The sequence below is a fragment of the Nicotiana sylvestris genome, chromosome 11 (assembly GCF_000393655.2).
Source record: "Nicotiana sylvestris chromosome 11, ASM39365v2, whole genome shotgun sequence".
Taxonomy (NCBI): Eukaryota; Viridiplantae; Streptophyta; class Magnoliopsida; order Solanales; family Solanaceae; genus Nicotiana; species Nicotiana sylvestris.
The window spans coordinates 57889825-57910011 of record NC_091067.1 but is presented as its reverse complement, the minus strand read 5'-3'; the positions used below and the strand labels follow the sequence as shown (position 1 = coordinate 57910011).

General features: G+C 38.7%; 1 protein-coding gene across 5 annotated transcripts; it reads left to right on the top strand.

The window, feature by feature from the left end:
- Window positions 1–311: 311 nt before the first annotated feature.
- LOC138882191 (transcription initiation factor TFIID subunit 4b-like) lies at window positions 312–19540 on the top strand. Of its 5 annotated transcripts, none has more exons than XM_070162613.1 (8): window positions 312–618; window positions 2121–2226; window positions 2382–2487; window positions 4639–5216; window positions 5315–5410; window positions 5491–5563; window positions 5662–6434; window positions 9064–9241. In XM_070162613.1, exons 2-8 carry the CDS (start codon window positions 2188–2190, stop codon window positions 9226–9228), a joined length of 1830 nt encoding a protein of 609 aa, XP_070018714.1. In that variant the 5' UTR covers window positions 312–618; window positions 2121–2187; the 3' UTR covers window positions 9229–9241. The 5 variants fall into 5 exon arrangements, with proteins under 5 accessions (XP_070018714.1, XP_070018713.1, XP_070018715.1 ...); XM_070162612.1 differs by having other exon boundaries at window positions 2113–2226; XM_070162615.1 differs by lacking the exon at window positions 9064–9241 and adding an exon at window positions 19307–19540 and having other exon boundaries at window positions 314–618; window positions 2113–2226.
- The last annotated feature ends 647 nt before the right edge of the window (window positions 19541–20187 follow it).

Here is a 20187-nt window from a genome sequence, read left to right as displayed (position 1 = left end):
GTTATGTGTATCTTTTACGTTACTAAGAGTGCAACCGTAAACCATTTTGTTATCTTGGACGTTAGAAATATTTTAAGTTCGAGATGAACTTATTAGAAACACTTCTTGGAACATGGTAATAAAAAATTTACTATTAACACCGAATAAAAATGTCCAATGACCCTAATAAATGACCAATCATCTTCATTTTTGCAAATCTCAAGCTGTCTTTCACTTGAGAGGTGCAAGAAATATAATCGGATACTACATCACTTAATATACACGTGCCCAGACACTACTTAAATAGAAATGTTGATCATCTAAGCAAACTTTTGGCACTTTGGCCAACAGGGTCATATTTTAACGGGAGGGTTACCCGCTTTTCGTACCCTCTTTATTTTGATTGGTAAAGCTTTTCTTTTTCAAAACTTTTCTTTCCGAACCCGCTTTTCGAAGGATAATCATTCTCCTTGTTTCTACTCTCCCTCTCCCGCGCTGTTTTACCCAAACAAGTAGTACTTAATTCTTCTTAAGATGAAAATTTTCCCTTTTTTCTTGAACCAACCTATGGAGATGGTTTCGCTAGACGTTTTAGGGACAATCCAGTCTTCGGCAGCTTCGTCAGACTCTTTGATATAGGTATTTTTGAGCTTCTTCCCTAACAATATTTGGGTTTATCATTTTTCATGCGGTAATGTTCCTCTGTATGCTTACAAGATGTTTGAAAGTTGTTTATCACATTCGAATTTAAAAGCCACAAAGTTAGGGTTACGTTTTTGTTTGTTTGGTAGGTTTTGAGTTCTTAGTCACATACACATTCGCTAATTTTTACACCTCCAGATAAACGGGATTGTATTACTTGTTTATACTTTATTGGTAGTAAGAGCTCGTTCTCTCTCCCCCCCCCCCCCCCCCACCCACCTTTTTTTTCTTTTGAATTAAGTACCATTAAGCAATAACTATTAGCTATGTTTGTATTGATATTAGACTTCAAAAAGAAAGTACCTCTTTTTATAAGAAATAAATTCCTATTAGCGGGGCATGTACTATCTTTATCAACTTAGTTTGTCCAGTAGTCGTATACTTAGTAGTTAGTGAGGTGGTGGGATTGGAAAGAATGAAGCAAAGCATTTAGTCAAGATCGCCACCAAGGCTTTAGTCTAGTGGTTAGAACGCAACACATGATATGTGGGTTGGACACACGTCACGAGTTTGAAACCTGTCAAAGATAAAGGTTTTGTATTTAAGCGGAGAATGGTAGAGGGGCAGCCACTGAGTTTTAACAGGCTGTCACTAGTCCTCGGAGATTTCTCGATCATAAAAATACAGTTAGGACTCGGGATTAATGTGCTAGTTATTTTTATTATACTTATGTCTGTTGTTTGTCAAGAGCCTTTTGAGTCTGGTTAGAGCTTGGATGCTAGTGTAAGAATAACGTGAGATTTAGAGAATGTTTAAGTTGCCTTTGGCGAGAGATTATTTATAAGCAAAAAGTGTTTTGGACCCGAATAGAGCAGAATGTGTGCAGATGATTCATGTAGCTGAGTCCAGCTTAGTTTAAGATTGAGACACTTGGTGGTTATTGCCTTTATTCGCAAAGATACGAAGTTATAGTCCTGTTGAAGAAATTGTCAATTTTAAAAAAGAAAGCATGAAATCTTAAAATGATCTGATTGTATCCAATCAAATGCAGTCTTATTAAATGAAATGGAGAGAGTACGTTTTCTTACTACTATTTGATGAAAAAATGGAAAATATAAAAGGAAAAAGGGAAGAAATGTATCTCCAACGGTGCTTGTTTTTCTAATTATGAAGCATGGCTAAGTGACCCAATTGATAATAAGCCTCCAGTTTATGGTTTCGGTTCACCTGAATTAAGATCAAAAGAAATTCTCCATTGATAACAAATGGTTATCCATTAACCGCAGGAAATCTTATTTAAAAACCATAAGCCATAAAGATTATGCTTGTCAGGCAGTTCATCTATTAAGATGGGAAAATCCTTTCTTCTTTCTGGATTCTCTTGTTAAGACTATCATACACTTTGTAAAATGAGCTATTAAGAAATCTCCCTAATTTTTAAATGCATGAATTATTCTGACTGACATATTTAACCAGTTTTCCTCATCAAAGACCTGCAGATTTAAGCCCAGCCAACGGAGCTCATTTACCTCAAACATACACAAAAGTTCCTGCATAATTGCAGAAATGGACCCTTCCATGATGAAGCTCCTTGAGGAAGATGAGGTCCTCTTTTCCTTCCATATCCTATATTTAGCTTATCCCTGTAGTACTCAACTCGTCAAAAGAGTTGCGCATTAAAAATTCCAATTTCTGGATCTTCTTTCTTCCTTTTTATTATAATTGCCGGGGAGCAAATTCATACTGAATAATGTCCGCAGGATGAGTCAATGCATTCGGAGGCAGATTTGGAGGCGTTCACTGCTGCCTTAAATAAGAATATTAAAGGAGACAGTTCAACATCTCAGCCATCAGATTCTGGTAGAGGTATCATATATCATTTGGCTTTTCTTTGCACAATGTTGTATTAATCTTTCTTAAATTTACCAATATGGTTTATATAATTTACGGTGTATTTTTAATTCGATAGAGTTTTTTATGAAGATTGGATCAACATTCGCGAATCCGAGCGATAGATTACCTCTAGCAGATATAGACTTGTATAAAAATTATTTTAGGAGGATTCTGTTCTCAAAGATTGGGATATATCGGCTTGTGTTTGGGAGTGGAATTTGGGGGGGGGGGAGTCCATGTATCAATATTGAAGAGTGATGATTAGAGAATACTACAAATAATAGAAAATGATGACACATAACTTCTACGGTAGAAAGAAAGCTTATTTTGCCCATAAGCCTTGGACAAAGCTCCAGGAATTAGATGTCAGTTAATTAAACCATTCAAGGCATGCGGTGAAATGATATCTTAACATGTGTGGTTGTCTCACAAGGCATGCAGTAAAAAAGAAATGATTTGAGGGTTACCCTAGTAGTTGAATGGTAAAAGGTAAAATTAAGCAGGATTTATATGCATGCCACATGCCATCTGAACGATTCTTGTTGTTCCTTTTCTGCCAGCTACATTTTCTTAATGTGCTTGGTTACCATATTTCAAGATTACAGTAGCAATGTCAGTTTTTTTTAGTAGTGTCTGTTTAGTTCCAAGGATCCTACTATTTCTCAGCCATGCTTATAGTAAAATGTAGTCCGTGGGTAATGAACAACTTTTGGGAAGGGTTTGCTAGTCAGTCCTGTTTTTTTTATGGCTTGTTTAATTTTAAACATTCCTTTTGTAAAATTTGGTTTGTGGAGTAGGTCAACATGATCTTAATTCTGTGTTGGGAAAGTTGTGGATTTGGTCACTTCTAATGATTGAGAGCAAGGTCATAATAAGAAATTTCATTGGCCATGTTTCTATGTTGACGACATAATTAAATAAACAAAAGTACGCTCTCTATAACAACTTAAGCTTTTAAATGAGATGGTCACACACTTCAACTTGGTATTAGAGCAGAGATACTGGGTTTGAGTCTCACCAACACCCATTATTAAGAATTTCCACGTGCATGGCCCATGAAAAAGATCAAGCTCGCACGTGATGGGGCATGTTGAAGACACAATTAAATAAATAAAAGTGTTATCCCTCTAACAACTTAAGCTTTTAGGAAATATCACGCACTTCAACACTGGTAATCAACGAATAGATGGTATTTACTTCTCTAATCATTGAAAAGTAATACTCCCTCCATTTCAATTTATGTGAACATATTTTCTTTTTAGTCCATGCCATAAAGAATGATCCCTATCCATATTTGGAAGCAATTTACTTTTATGCAATGATTTATAGCTACACAAAATATATGTGTCTCATTTTACACCACAAGTTCAAAAGTCCTCTTTTTTCTTAAACTCTGTGCCCAGTCAAATAGGTTCACTTAAATTGAAACGGAAGGAGTATATATTTGAGAAAATACAAAATTATTATCAACTCAAAGTTAAAAGAGAAAGGCCTCAAGGGAAATGGTGGCAAGAAAGGCGAGAGAGTTCTGTAGTTCTCTAGGGATATGCAACCATTTCAATACGGAAGATTGGAAAAGGTTGTCAGTCTATATGATTTTACATGCATATATGTAGCCGTATACGCGTCATAATATGTGATTCTTATTGGTGTGTTCACCAAAATGTTGCGCAAGTATAAAAGACGTGATTTAGTTTTGTGAATAATGCGTAAATAGATTTCTCCTCTACCTAAAATGCAGTATTAAAGATGCCTATTTGAATAGAGTAATGTTGTGGTTCCAGTTTGGAATTTCGTTTAGGTTGTTCATGCATTACCAAAACAAACATTCCACTGGCAAAGTCACTTTCTATGAAAACTATTTCCTTTTTGTGGCTGGAACTAGAATCCTCCTGCACCTTTATCACTTGCTTCATTTCTCTTTTCCCCTCTTTTTCCCCCTGTTGTATAGGAGTGGGCTAGGGTAGGTAGTGTCTAAGAGGAGGGATATCAGGTCCCTCTTGATTTGACTTGTGGAAACACAAAGATGAAGGTGCTAATGCCCTTTAACAGTACATTACTCTTTCTTCTCTGAGAAAAATATCTCATCTTTTAACAATGTTAACATGCAGTAAATTGTCTCAGGAAGTTGTTGCACCTTAAATCAGTCTGCTCCATGGCAAACTTCTGGCGATGATGAAAATGCCGATCATCAGAGTCTTCAAAATTCGCAGAACATGCAGCAAAAGGAGGGAGATTCATCTGATATGGAACTAAAGCAACATGGTATAGATGCTCCTACTCAACAACACGAAGATGATTCCTCACAGGAGCTCAATTCCCTTCATTTGCAGCATATACATGCCAAAGATGCTTATCAACTACTGAGGGCTGAACAAAACACACTTCACGCCTCTGAGGTGTTGAATTTGAAGAGATCTGAAAAGAATCCTGAAAATTTAGATTCCCGGCATCTAAACTTGCAGGGATTGAGTAATCAACAATCTATGCAGTCATTTCCAACAGGGACTAGCGGTCAGCAATTGATGGCAGCAAAGACAAGTAATCAACCAAAATCTGCAACTGGTTTGAGTAGCCAACCAGCAATCGATGTAGTTAAACAGGGCAAACAAGTGCCTTTTGCCATCCTTATCCCTCACATACAACGCCAACTCGACAAAGACAGGGCGATGCATCTTCAGACTCTCTACCTTAAACTCAGGGTAGTTTGTTAGAGCCAACTAGTTTTCTGTATCATTTATCCTTTTCTTTTTGTTATGGTATTATTTGTTTTTCTTAAGTAATGTTGGAATGTGATCAGAAAAATGAAATCACTAAGGAAGGTTTTATACGACACATGAGAAGTATAATAGGTGAGCAGATGCTCAAAATGGCTGTATACAAATTCCAATCTCAGGTACAAAAGAAGCAGCATTTCCTAATAATTAAATTACATTCCGTGTTTGTGCACTTATTTTACATGAATGCTTAAATCAGGCAGCTAGAAATGATCAGGCTGTACCTCAGTCTCAGGCTTCACCACAGCAACACCAGCAAAATCGAACTGATGGTAACTGTGTTCTCAATAACATTCATACAAATCAGAAGATTCCAACTTATTTTCTGACCCTACTTATCATTGTGCTGCTGCTCTGCAAACATCCACAGATTCAAGCAACTTGGCAGGTGATAGTAATGCTAAAAAATTGCATGAGGTGGAAAACCAAGCAGATTTGCATGGAACACCAGGAAGCCAAATTTCTTCTTCTAGTTTGTTTGCTGTAAAACAAGAAAGAGATTGTTCAGCATTCCCAGTAAAGGGTCTTAATAAGCAACAACAGCAGCATTTGCACTTTTCACAGGCATCTTTTCCCAAGTTTGCAAATATTGGGGACACCTATAGTCCATATTCTGTAACTAATGTTAGTTCATCTGTGGGGACACCAGTCAAACAGCCATCTAATGATATACAGATAAGGCAAATTCCGGCTTATCCAAATAGAAATGCAACTCCATTAAGAGCCTCAACACATGCCGTGAATATGATAAAGGCACCTAAGCTTGAAAGACAAAATTCATTTGGTGAACCCAAAAGAATACCAGGTGGAAGTCTTTCTCATGTGTCAAATACATCAACAATGCAACAGAGTTCACTTCAATGCTCACGGTCCACCAATAAAGAGCAGAAAATTCTTCTTTCGACACCAATGACCAATCTAAAGCCTGAACCAATTGATCATTTGCATGACCAGGGGCGTGAATCACAGTTGGCATCCTTCGCATCAGTTCAAGTAGAACAAGGAAATTCCAGCTCAGTGAGTTCAAAGGTTGAAGCTTTTAAAATGCAGACTTCTAGAATGGGTATCTCAACAACCACTAGCATCAAACCTTCAAATTTACTCTCCCCTTCAGTGTCATCTCAAATGGACCCTAATACATTGGTAATTATCTTGTTTCCTCATCCTGCTTTTTTTTTTTCCTTCTTTTTTTAATGACACTGATATGCTTTTAGTCATTGTATCCGTGGACAGAGAAACCCAAAAACCTGTCTATCTTGGAGTCCTATGTTTGATTTTGTTTTTTATCAAGAAATTTTAATTACTGCAAAACATGCTTTAGACTCCCGATAGCTCAATATAGTTTCTGAAGAAATTGTGGAGTTCAAAGTTTTCTCATACAAAAGGAAAAAAGAATGGTAGTTCTTTTATTATATAATGTGTCTAGTTTTAATTTCTTTATCATCCAACATTGCACATAAACTTTTAGTTTTTGGCTTAGGGGCTTTTCATCTAATTTAGTAACAAATAGCAGTGTGTAAATGGTTTTTCATTTTTCTTTCAAGAAGCCCAAAAATAGGAGGAAGAAAAATGAAATGAGAAGGGGAAAAAATTAAGAGAGCAGGAGGGGCTCATTCTTGATAGAGGGACATGGGTGAATGGCTTTTCCGTGACACTGCTGATTTTTCTGGGAATAGGCGAGAAGGATGGGTGGTGGGAGCGGAGGGAGAATGTGGCGGGGGATGACAGGTGCTGGGCGGGGCGGGGCATGAGAGGTGAGGGGCAGGGGACAAAGAACAAGGTGCTATGGGAAGGGCGCTAGGGAGCGGGTGGTGATGGACAAGGTCTCCTGGAGGAGGAGGGGGCGAGGGTAGAGAAAACTAGGTCATTCACTCGATTTCTTTTCTTTTTAATTAACTATTTTGGTTTGAATTTGGCAAGAAAAAGAAAAAAAAGTCATCTAAATAGTAAAGTTAAAAAAAAACAAACAGAAAGCATGTTATATTTTATGGTCGCAGTATCCAACAAGTTAAAAAGTTAAATATGCAAAGTAAATGGACGAAATAATGATTTTGCCAAGAAAATTGGGATAAAAAATGCCTTAAAGAAGCGAGACCAAAACCCGTTTCTAGTGAAAACCAGAAGAATTGGGTGGGGTGTGTGTGGGGGGGGGGGAGCAAGAAATTGAGAGAAAGAGAGGGAGTATGATGTTTCCAGTTGCTTTCTTTTTGTTTAATACATGTTTTACTGTCTATTGTTGAATTGGTTCTCATGGTGTTGCCTTGCTCATGTTGCTTGGTTATGATGCAGCACTGATTTATATTATAGTATAAAAAGAGGGTATGAAGATATCTGGAAGCTTCCACGATTACTCGATAGCTTAGTGGTTTAGTTTCAACTGTTTTTTGTACTTTGCATTCCTTCACTTAGTTATCACTACCTTTCCTATGTCTGCTAGCTATATGGTGTACAAAGAGCAGTATAGGGAGAGGAAGAAGGACTTACATATGGTGTTCTGCGACCTAGAAAAAGCATACGATAAAGCCCCAAGAGAGGTTCGTAGGAGATGTTTGGAGGCTAGAGGCGTTTCTAGTTGCATGCACGATTAAGGACATATACAATGGAGTTAAGACCCGGGTAAGGACAGTGGGAGGAGACTCGGGACACTCCCTAGTCGTGAGAGGGTTGCACCAGGGATCAACTCTCAGCCCGTTCTTATTTGCCCTGGTGATGGATGAGTTGACGCGACACATTCAGGAGGTGTCTTGGTGCATGTTATTTACAGATGACATAATGTTGATTGACGAAATGTGAGGTGGTGTTAACACTAGACTAGAGGTTTGGAGGCATACCCGTCTAAATGTTTCAAATTGAGCAGGACTAAAATAAAATACTTGGAGTGCAAGTTCAGTGAAGTGACTTGGGAAGCTGACGTAGAAGTGAGGCTGGATACACAAGTCATCCCCAAGAGAGGAAGTTTCAAATATCTTGGATCTATAATCCAAGGTAATGCGGAGATTGACGAAGATGTCACACATCTTTGGAGCGGGGTTGATGAAATGGAGGCTCGTATCTGGCGTCTTGTGTGATAAGAATGTGCCACCAAGACTTAAAGGTAATTTTTACAGAGGTTATTATACCGGCTATGTTGTATCGGCGAAGTGTTGGCCTGTCAAGACCTCTCATGTTCAGAAGATGAAAGTATCGTAAATGAGGATGTTGAGACGTATGTGTAGACATACTAGGAGAGATATGATTAGAAATGAAGATATTTGGGACAAAGTGGAAGTGGCTTGTGTAGTGGACAAGATGCGGGAAACAAGGCTGAGATGATTTGGGCATGTGAAGATGAGATACACAGATGCCCCAGTGAGGTGTGAGGTTAGCTCTGATGGGTCCAGGGAGAGGTAGATATGAGCCGAAGAAGTATTAGAGAGAGGTGATTAGGTAGGATATGACACACCTTCAACATATCGAGAACATGACCCTTGATAGGAGGGTGTGGAGGTCAAGGAGTATTATAGTAGGTTAGTAAGTAGTCTAGTGTATTTCTTTTTCATACATGTATTTCCTTTCCATACCTGTAGAACTAGTAGTATTCTCGTATTTTCTATTCTTAGATTTCTATTACTACCTGTTATTTCTTTTGCTTCTGTTATCTTATGTTTCTGGATATTGTTACTTCTTCTCTGTCCCTGGTTTCTCCACTACCGTATTTCTTTTTCAAAACTGTTATGATTATGCTTTCCTTGAGCTGAGGATTTATCGGAAACAACCTCTCTACTTTCACAAGGTAGGGGTAACGTCTGCATACACCAGTGTTTTGGATAGCGTGAGGCGACAAAAAGCGATGAGGGCCCGCTTCACTAAGGCGAGAAGCGAGAAGCGTAGTGCTCACCTTTTTGATGTGAAGTGCCAATTAATACAAAAAAATAAAATATTAAATTTGCATATATAAATAACTAAAAACTCCCCAGACCCCACTAGTGAGATTTCACTGGGTCGTTGTTGTTGTAAATAACTCAACAGCAATAGCATATTAATAAATAAATCTATTCAAAAACTCAATAGATAGTCATAGTAAATTCATAAATTAAAACAAGCAACATCTATTCTTGTTCAAGATTTTCAAATTCTTGAATTTAAAAACTGTTAGCATTATATTGGCTATCATCTTCTTCATCCTCAGAGTCTTTATCAATTAGGGACCAACTTGATCTTGTAGCTACTCCTTTTCCATTGTTATTTGAACTTAGGCCTCATTTGTTTGCACTTATGGATGTCTGAATCTTAATCATTCAGATCTCAGACATTAAGTGCATTTGTTTTTAAAGTTTGAATCTTAATTATTCAGATCTTAATCATTAAGTGTGTTTGTTTTTTTACTTCACAACCACTTAATGGGTCTGAATAGGTCTGTATGATTAAGATCTATAACAGAGACTTAATTTCATTAAGATGCTATCATCCATATTCATTATTACCATTATCAACTACCACTATACCATCCACCACCACCATACTCGACCACCACCATCCTCAATCATAACCACCCACCATCCCTACCATTCCCACCAGCATCATTCTCAACCACAACCAACAATCATCCACCTCAACTACCACAGTTAACCACCCCATCACCATCAACAACCATAGCCAACACTGTCCATCATTATAAACTACCATCACCCACTACCACCTTCCTCAATCACAACTACCACCATACGCTATTATTAACTATCATCACCCACCACCACCATGCTCAATCATAATCGCCACCACTACCAATCACCACCAGCTACTACCTTGAATTACCACCATCAACCAAAACTACCACCAACCACCGCCTCTAGTCGGCATTCACAAGCACTTCCGTTAGCCATCACCACCAGCAACTATTATATTTTAAAAACGATATATTTATTGATAGAATATTAGATTAATTAGTATTTCATATGAATTTTATGTTTATTAATTTTTAAATAAAAATAAATTTTATATACTCAGATGTTAAAAATCAAACAGTCTTAATTAGTATTCAGATCTTAATACATATCTTAATAACCAGTTGTGTACTCAGATTCAGATGTCTTAATCTTAATACACATCTTGATATTCAGATGTGTATTCAGATTCAGACGTCTTAATCTTTAAAAAAGCAAATGAGGCCTTAAAGAACTCCCCCGAAGACCATAGATATTCTCCACAACTCCAGGCGCCATAAAAACAGTACCCCACTTGAGATCATCTCCTACACACTTGTTCATCATCATGATTTTGGGGGGCTCCAGTTAACCGTTAATTTGCTTCGTCAATATTATCCAACAAAATTGGATCAATGGTATCGCCAGCGTCGTTAGCGTCATAACGACTCTTCAATGTTCTATTGTATTTAATATACACTAGATCATTGAGATGCGATAACTCAAGCTTATTCCTTTTCTTGGAATGAATCTGCGGATAAGTTGTAGAGAGTAATTAATAGATACTAATAATAATAATACAATATAGAAAACATTAATATAATAAATCTGCTTCTTACATGTTCAAGCACGCCCCAATTTCTTTCATATCCAGATGCGCTACAAGTTAAACTTAGTACTTTGATAGTAAACTTTTGCAAGTTTGTAGTTTGATAACCAAATTGCATCCACCATTGAACTATAGAAATATTTTAAAAGTTAATAAGTACAAAAATAAATCAAATAACTTAAAGTAAAGCTCTAAGGACATCCATATTAAAGTTACCTAGTGACCTTATGTCTTTAGCTCTAATAGTCATCTGTAAACCAAATAACCCATCTGCTTGTGTGTACTTACCAAACTCCTCCCTTATTTGATCTATTATTGCGGAATCAGGGACCAACTTCTCGATTCTATTTTGGTATCCAACCCACACTTTTGAATCTTAAGTGCCATCTTTATTATTCTTGCAAAACAATCACGACTTCAAAATATGGCCCGCTGCATGCAAAGATTAATGAGGTTGATCCGACCACTTTCTATCATTGTTCTCGAAAACTTTCTCATATTTTCTCAAATCACCCTCAATTGACGCTTCAATAGTTTCTTTTGCTCTATCCATAGCTTCATAAAGATAGCCCATTGGTTGTTTTATTTCCCCATCCACCGTACGAAGTACCTTAATCAAAGGACCACCAACTTTAAGTGTCCGGACAAAGTTAGCTTCCTTTGCATAGCTATTTTCTTTCCATTCGATTGAAAGAACTAGCTTTCTCAAGTTTTCTCTTTCGCAAGAAAAAACTATGCAAAGTCAAGAAAGTCGTTGCAAATCTTGTCTTGGGTAGTCTCACCAAATTTCTTTCATTTGTAAATTTCCTCATCAAGTTCACCAACAATGGCTTCTGACTAATGTAAGAATATATCTTAACGACCTTAATGAAAACTGTAAAAGTAACAATAATAATTTAATAGTTAATAAGACACAAGTATAAATAAAGTTAAAGCTTTAAAGACAATTATATTAAAGTTACCTGAAATATATGAGGTTTCCTTGAAGATGTCAGCAAACATCAAATTGATACAATGAGCAGCACATGGAGTCCAATTAATGTGTGGATACACAACCTGCATCATCTTACCCGCACTAACATTCTCACTACCGTTATTGATAACAACTTATACAACATTTCCTTCCTAATTTTCTTAATAGTCTTTGCAAACAAGTTGTACATTTTGGTGGAATTTGTAGAAGAGTTGCTAGCATCATAAGATACAAGAAAAACACTACCTCTTGGAAAATTCACCAACACATTTATGACCATTTTTCTATTTCATGCCGTCCATTTATCCATCATAATGGAACATCCAAATTTGTAATATTCCACTCTATGTTCCTCGACAATCTTATCTATCTTCTTCACTTTTTTTAGAGGAGTTACTCTAACTTCGTGATAGCTGGGAGGGTTCATTCGTGGGCCATATTGTCCTACGGCCTCAATGAATTTATCAAAAGTTTTGTAGTTAACACAATTGAAAGGGAGTCCTGCATCGTACATCCATGTTGCAAAAGCACTTATGACGCGATTCCTTAAAATCTTCTTGGCTTCTAAACCCGAATCAGAATTACCCTTTCCCATTTCCTGCTGTCTTGCCGAGAAATAAAGATTGAGAGGACCTTTTGTCATTGTTTGCGTCGTGGATAATCCACTAGAACTATTTGAAGATATTTTTTTGAGTTTTTTTTGGTGGGGGGTGGGGTGGGAAGGTCCCATTTCATCATCTTCATCAATAAAATTCACAGATGATTTATAGCTCATTTGGGTTCTTGCCACATTTTTCTTTTCGACAAATGCTTTTACTTTCTCCTTAACATCAACCGGACAAAGAGGACCTTGTACTACATTTTTAAACCCACCAACCAAATGTTGTTTGTGACGAGTTATTCCACCATGGTAAGTTTTTTCATAAAGCACACATTTAATTGCGGATCATGTTGAGCCTTGTATAGCATAATTCCAAGCTATATCATTTTTTTATTTCCATCAGATGACGCCATTTCAATACTGTTCGTACTTCATAGGAAAAAATTATTAAGTCATTATGCAATTAATTCTACTCTAAAACTGAAAAAAAGAAGGAAAAATGCAGGTATGGGGAAAGCTAAGCTGTCTGCCCAAGAAAAAAGCATGAAATCATATAAAACAAATATTTCAATATACTGTTTATAGAGAAAAATTAATTGTAATTAAAGAGAGAAAATAACAGTTAGTTATAATTGTAATAATAGAGAGAAGTTAATATGCAATTAATTGTGTACTAAACTGAAAAAAATAAATTGAAAGAGAGAAACAAAAGAAGAAAGAAGAGCAAAAAAGAGCGAAAACATAGGTGAAAGAAAAGAAAAATATTTTTGCCGCAAACCAGTTGTTGGAAAGAAGAAGAACAAAGAAGACTTACCGCCGGAAAAAGAAAAAGAAAAGAAAGAAGGAAGAAAGAAGAAAGAAGAGAGGACTTACTGCTGCAAAAGGCGTCGGAAAATTGAGGCTTACTGTCGGAAGAAGAAAGAAGAAAGAAGAAAGAAGAAGAAAGAAAACCTGAGTCGAAGAATTCTACTCTAAAACTGAAAAAAAGAAGGAAAAATGCAGGTATGGGGAAAGCTAAGCTGTCTGCCCAAGAAAAAAGCATGAAATCATATAAAGCAAATATTTCAATATACTGTTTATAGAAAAATTAATTGTAATTAAAGAGAGAAAATAACAGTTAGTTATAATTGTAATAATAGAGAGAAGTTAATATGCAATTAATTGTGTACTAAACTGAAAAAAATAAATTGAAAGAGAGAAACAAAAGAAGAAAGAAGAGCAAAAAAGAGCGAAAACATAGGTGAAAGAAAAGAAAAATATTTTTGCCGCAAACCAGTTGTTGGAAAGAAGAAGAACAAAGAAGACTTACCGCCGGAAAAAGAAAAAGAAAAAGAAAAGAAAGAAGAAAGAAGAAAAAAGAAAGAAGAAAGAAGAAAGAAGAAAGAAGAAAGAAGAGAGGACTTACTGCTGCAAAAGGCGCCGGAAAATTGAGGCTTACTGCCGGAAGAAGAAAGAAGAAAGAAAAAAGAAGAAAAAAGAAAACCTGAGTCGAAGAAGCGATGCGACTGTTGCTCACAAGTTAGTATATTTGGTTGCAAGCTTCTTCACACTTGTAAACAAGGTGTGATTTCAGTTTATGCAACTTATAAGCACTTAGTCATGTAGCACTACACCCTTTGCTTCATCATAATGCTTTTAATCTCTATATTTTCCTCACACTTCTAATATCCGTTTATGCTTGGCCATGTTCTTTCTAGTTTCTACCATGTGATTTAACATTATTGCTTCCAATTGTTTTATTAGTTCACATTGCTATATGTTGGTTGTGAGTACATGTAGTTTTGTGGATTGTTCATCTAGAAATGTTTAGTCTTCTATAGGGTTCCCAACTCAACAGCACGCCTGGGTGAACATGTCTAATGCATCTAATTTATCTATTTCTGGTAACTTATTCTCTGTTGGCTCAATGTTGTTCTTCAAAGATTTTTTTTGATAAGGTAAATTGTATTAATCAAAAGGGAGAAACTCCCGTATACAAGAAGTATACCAAAAAGTAGAGAATTTATATCAGAACATGATTCTCTACAAATGACGCCCAATCTTCTATACAAGTAGGGGCTATATGAGTGCACCAAAAAGCGATCAAAGATAAAAGACTATTCTTAAGATGTGAAAAGGAGACTCAATCCCCTCAAAAGCTTTCCTATTTCTCTCCCCCAAACTATCCACATAAGAGCTAACGGTGCGAACTTCCACGCCTTTTGCTTTCTTCTTCTACGGAAACCGGCCCAGCTATATAACATTTCCTTTACAGTGCCTGGCATCACCCATTGAATACCAAAAAGATTCAGGATTGCCCTCCACAAACTCGAGGACACATGGCAATGCAACAAAAGATGATAAACTTCTTCCCCTGAGCTTTTACACATGTAGCACCAACAAACAAGTGTAATTCCTCTCTTTCGTAGATTTTTCGAAGTCAAGATCACTTCCCTCGCCACTAGCCATGCAAAAAAGCACACCTTCGTGGGCGCCTTAGGAATTCAGATCGAGTAGTATGGAGAAGTGACCTCTCTCACTAACATACTCTGGTAAAAGGACTTTACGGTGAACAAACCATCGCCACGCAACCCCCATCTCCAAGAATCACAAGATGGCTGGGGCCTGTCTTGCCTATATAGCAGTGCCAACAAATTTTGGAGCTCCGCAATCTCCGAATCTTGCATGTTCCTTCTAAATGAAAGGTCCCATACTACCCCCCCTTCATGCTCTTTACGAATCTGTTGAACCATCGATTCCTTCTGGTTTGAAACTCTGAAGACGTGGGGGAAAGAGACCCTCAGTGTATTCTTTCCACACCACCTATGATTCCAAAAGCTGGTTCTCCTTCCATGTCCCACCCTGTAGGTGATGTTGCCATTGAAGGCTTCCCAATTCTTCATGATGCTCCTCCACATGCCACACCCGAAAGGTGCTGTGATCGCCTTGGTTCTCCAACCCCCTCCCATGGAATTATACTTTTTTACTATGACCTCCCTCCATAGAGCATGCTCGTCTACCCCAAATCTCTACAGCCACTTCCCTAACAAAGCTCTGTTGAATACCCTTATTTCTTTACTCCAAGTCCACCCCACTTCTTTGGGGAAGTGACTGTCTGCCAATTCACTAGATGAAACTTTCTTGTTCCGCCCGCCGCATCCCAAAGAAAATTCTTTTGAATCTGCTCCAGTTTTTCTGTGATGCTCACATGAGCTTGCAACATGGACAAGTAATAGGTGGGCATACTCGATAAGGTACTTTTGATAAGCACTTCCTTACCGCCTTTTGACAAGTACCATTTCTGCCAGCCTGCTAATCTTTTTCAACCCTTTCAATTACTGGATTCCAAACCTTAGTATCCTTACACGAAGCGCCCAATGGGAGACCTAGGTAAGTAGTGGGAAGAGAGCCCACCTTACATCTGAGAACATAAGACAACATCGATGTTAGCAACCTCACCCACCGGGAAAATCTCACACTTGCCGAGGTTGATTTTGAGTCCTGATACTATCTGAAACCACATCAGGACCTGCTTCAGGTAGGTCAACTGATCCATGTCGGCATCACATAAAACCAGGGTATCATCCGCAAAAAGCAAATGAGAGACTCTTCGGGCACTCGGCGCCCCGATTGGAGCTGAGAATCCTCTCAGGAAGCCTCCGCCAGTCGCACAATCCATCATTTTACTCAGAGCATCCATCACTAGAATGAATAGCATAGGGGATAGGGGGTCGCCTTGCCTGGGACCCCTAGAGCTGCCAAAGAAACCACACGGGCTACCATTAACCAGGATAGAGAATCTGACTGAGGAAATGCAGAACTTGATCCATCCCCTCTATCTTACCCCAAACCCCATCCGCAACATAATGAAATTCAGGAACTCCCAATTGACATGGTCGAAAACCTTCTCAATGTCCAACTTACATAGTAAGCCGGGTTCTCTATTTTTCCTTCTAGAGTCTACAAGTTCATTTGCCACCAAAGCAACGTCCAGGATCTGCCTACCTTCCACACACGCATTCTGGGAAGACGAAACAGACACGCCAAGAACCTTCTTGAGTCTATTGGATAGCACTTTAGAAATAATATTTTAAATGCGCTCCACGAGACTAATAGGCCTGTAGTCTCTGATACAAGATGCACCTTCTTTCTTAGGCACAATAGTAATAAAAGAAGCATTGATACTTCTCTTGAAAACACCATTCACGTGGAAGCATTCGATGGCTTCCATCAACTACCCCTTAATGGTGTCCCAACAGAGCTGAAAGAAGGCCAAAGAGAAACCATCAGGCCTGGGAGCCTTATCACCAGCACAACTCGACACAGCCTCGTGCACCTCCTCCTCCTCGAAAGCCCTCTCTAGCCGCTCACTGTCTCCCTCTCCTATGTGGTTGAATTCTATCCCCCTAGAGTAGGCCTCCAACTAACTTCCTCTTTGTATAAGTTCTCATAGAACCCCACTATCGCCCCTTTTACCTCTTCCTCTCCCTCAATCCTTACCCCATCCACAACTGAGGACTCTATGAAGTTCCTCCTTCGATTTGCAACCGCAACCCTGTGGACAAACTTGGTATTCGAATCCCTCTCCTCTAACCAGAGCGCCCTCGATTTTTGCCGCCAACTAGTCTCCTGAGCTATTGCTAACTCGACTATTTCCCTCTTAACTTCCCACAGTCTCGCTTTCTCAGATTCATCTAACTCCCCCACCCCTTCCCCTCTCTCTAATTCCCCCAATTCATGCATAAACTTCCTCATTTTAACCTTTACCCTCCCCAAAACTCTTTATTCCACCTAATAATATCTCCCTTAGCAATTTAAGTTTCTTCGAAAGACAGAGTGAAGGTGTCCTTAATACCCCGTAGCTTGTCCACCATTCTTTCACTTTGTTACCAAATCCTGGCACTTTCAACCACATGTTCTCGAATTTGAAAGGAGCACGCACCTCCCTCCCTTTACATCCATCTAGCAAGATAGACAAATGATCCAAAGTCAGCTTAGGTAAAGGAATCTGCAGCACATTCAGCACCAGCTCATCCCAGGAGGGCGATATCAGAAATCTATCAAGTCTAGACCTTGAGTTGGAATCCTCCACCCTTGGCCCAAGTAAACCTTTCCCCTAACAGTAGAAGGTCAATGAGAAAATGATCATTGATGAAGTCAGAAAGCTCCTCCATGGTCCTCGAAATCAGGCTACACCCTAATCTCTCCTCCGGGAATCTAATAGTGTTAAAGTCTCCCCTTTAGAACCCATGGAATGTCCCATTCCCCTATAACACTGGCCAGTTCCTCCCAGAAAGACACCTTGGACCCTTCTCCTACCGGTCCGTACACTCTCCCAAATTCCCACTCCACCTCACTCACTCTATCTTTGACAAGAGCTGCTAAAGAAAAAACTCCTTTCTTAATCTCCTTTACCTCCAAGCTTCTATCATCCCACATAAGAAGAATGCCCCCGACGCTTCCCGCTGTTGGGACCCAGTCATATTTTACCCAACTACCTCCCCAGACACTCCTCACAATCGCATCCGACAAAACTTCCATTTTGGTCTCCTGAAAACAAACTAGGTTGGTATCCCGCTCTCTAACTCCCACTTTGATGATGACCCTTTTGTTTGAGTCATTCATCCCCTTCACATTCCATGAAAGAATCTTAACTTCCATAAGTAACAATATCCCCCTTTTTCCCACCCCCTCCCTAGCCGAGCTCCCTTCCTCCCTGTCACACACCCGGCCCCTTCTCTGGTACACCACTACATCCCCTAAATTATTTTGCTTAACACCTTGACCCAACTCCCTCCCTGCACCATCATAAAAAGACTGTTGCTTAATCTCCCTCAACAGTTCTAACACCCCATCTTCCTTCCCTTCAAAAGAAACACCTAAGAACTTCCCGAAGTTTAATAGTTTATCCTCCATCCAGAAGGACATATCCCCTCCTCCAATCCGTGACGAAATTGGACATGTATCTTCTATATGTACCTTTTCCTTGCTCTTACCGTAGGAATACAAGACCATAACATTGCTAGCAATAAAAACTTTAGGTGCCGGAAGGATCTCACCATTTCCTTGAGAGGCACCAACCTCTGAGATTAACACCTCGCTGCTATAGGAATGTCCAGAAACGGCAACAGTGCAACGGGAAGAAAAAGAACACGGAACCCTTGTCGGCATATTAACTAGAATTGTTGGACAGACACTAACATCAATTGGGGCATGCGCAACAATCTCCCCAGAAGAAGAAGAAGCTTGCAGTGTAACCTCAACACAGCTAAGCACAGGAGAAGATGAGGGGGCGATGGAGCTGGGTCCATCAGAGGCGGGAGGCCGTGGAATAACACCACCAGCTTTAGCCGGTGCTGCCCCTGAAGCAACGACCATCAAAGAGGGGCTGAGAAATACTGTTTTACTATTGCCCGAGGGGCTTGTGAGTATTTTTGACTAAGTAAGGCCGAAGGCCTAGTTGTGAGGAAACACTAATACTGATTTGAGGCCGAGGGCCTGAGATATATATGCCACAAGTGGCTTGATTGATATTAGGTCGAGGGCCTAGTTTTGATGCCATAAGATGGCTTGTTATTGCGCTTGAGCCGTAAGGGGCCCCTCCAGGAGTCTGCACACCCCCAGTGAGCGCGAGTACCCATTCTGATGTGAGATTGAGCCCGAGGGGCTGGTACTGATCTGAGATGTTGCTCGAGGGGCAGATTTGTTGATACTGTGCCCGAGGGGTGAACCTCTATTTGTTTACTTTATCTTAATTATCTGTCAAATTACCTGTTTACTGGTTGAAAGAGGATTTTACTTGATTTTTACTGGTTTTACTGATTTTAAGTGATTTTACTACTTCGTTATAGAATGCCTTGCGCTTACGTGTTTTCTTACTTTTATCGTTATTTATATTTGTTACTCACTGAGTTGGAGTACTCACTTTACTCCCTGCACCCCTGTATGCAGATTCAGGCGTAGCTGGTCTCGCTCCCGAGTTCTGATTCATTCCAGCTTCAGGCGGATCTTCGAGGAGTCTTTAGGTAGCTGTTGGCGTTTGCAGCCTGGAGCTCCTCCCTATCTATTTCCTTTATGTTCTTAGTTCAGTATTTAAAACTCTGTAGTTACATTGAGGATTTAGTATTGTTAGATGCGCGTAACTTGTGACACCCCGGTTAGGGCTGTGTCATGTTGTATTTCCGTAATTTATTATCAATAAAGCATGTTTTAGACTGCTTTTATATTGTTTAACTGCTTTAACAAGTGAATTGAGTTTAATTGGCTGGCCTTGTCTTTACGAGAGGCACCATCACGACCGAGATCGGGTTTAGGGTCGTGACATTTGAAAGACAAATTGTTATTAGTACAACAAACTTTGCTCTTTACAATAGAAAAGAAACAATTAAAAGGCATATGTACATAAGATGTTGGATGCATGGAGTACTCAGACACAATACATGGTACGTAGACCGTAGTATGAAAATTTTGACTCAAAAACATGGTAAAATAAGCAATCACCTTTTCCATCTTCTCTGTTAATGCTTCAAGCTCGGCTTGTTACTACTTTTTCACCAGACCATTATCTTCTTTCTTCAGTCATCTTCTTCTATTTATCTACTAAACTTTCATATTATTAATTTTCAGCGAAATCGACTTGTAAATTCACTTTTATTTAAATAGCAAAAAATATTTGTATTCATACAAACCTCTCATGTTCCTCCTTATCTTTGTTTATCAATTGATTTCTGATATGAGTTCTAACTATCTTTTGTTGTTGAGTTATATATATATTATGTAAAATAGTCGTAATTTGGAGATGAGTAGAATTTAATTGAGTTCGAATTGTTTGG

What these genes read in the sequence shown, in the direction of transcription:
- LOC138882191 (XM_070162613.1), top strand. Translation starts at nt 2,188, where the DNA reads ATGGACCCTTCCATGATGAAGCTCCTTGAGGAAGATGAG. An exon ending in AGCTCCTTGAGGAAGATGAG is followed by an intron (nt 2,227 to 2,381) that starts GTCCTCTTTTCC and finishes TAATGTCCGCAG; the next exon opens with GATGAGTCAATGCATTCGGA. An exon ending in CCAGCAAAATCGAACTGATG is followed by an intron (nt 5,564 to 5,661) that starts GTAACTGTGTTC and finishes AAACATCCACAG; the next exon opens with ATTCAAGCAACTTGGCAGGT.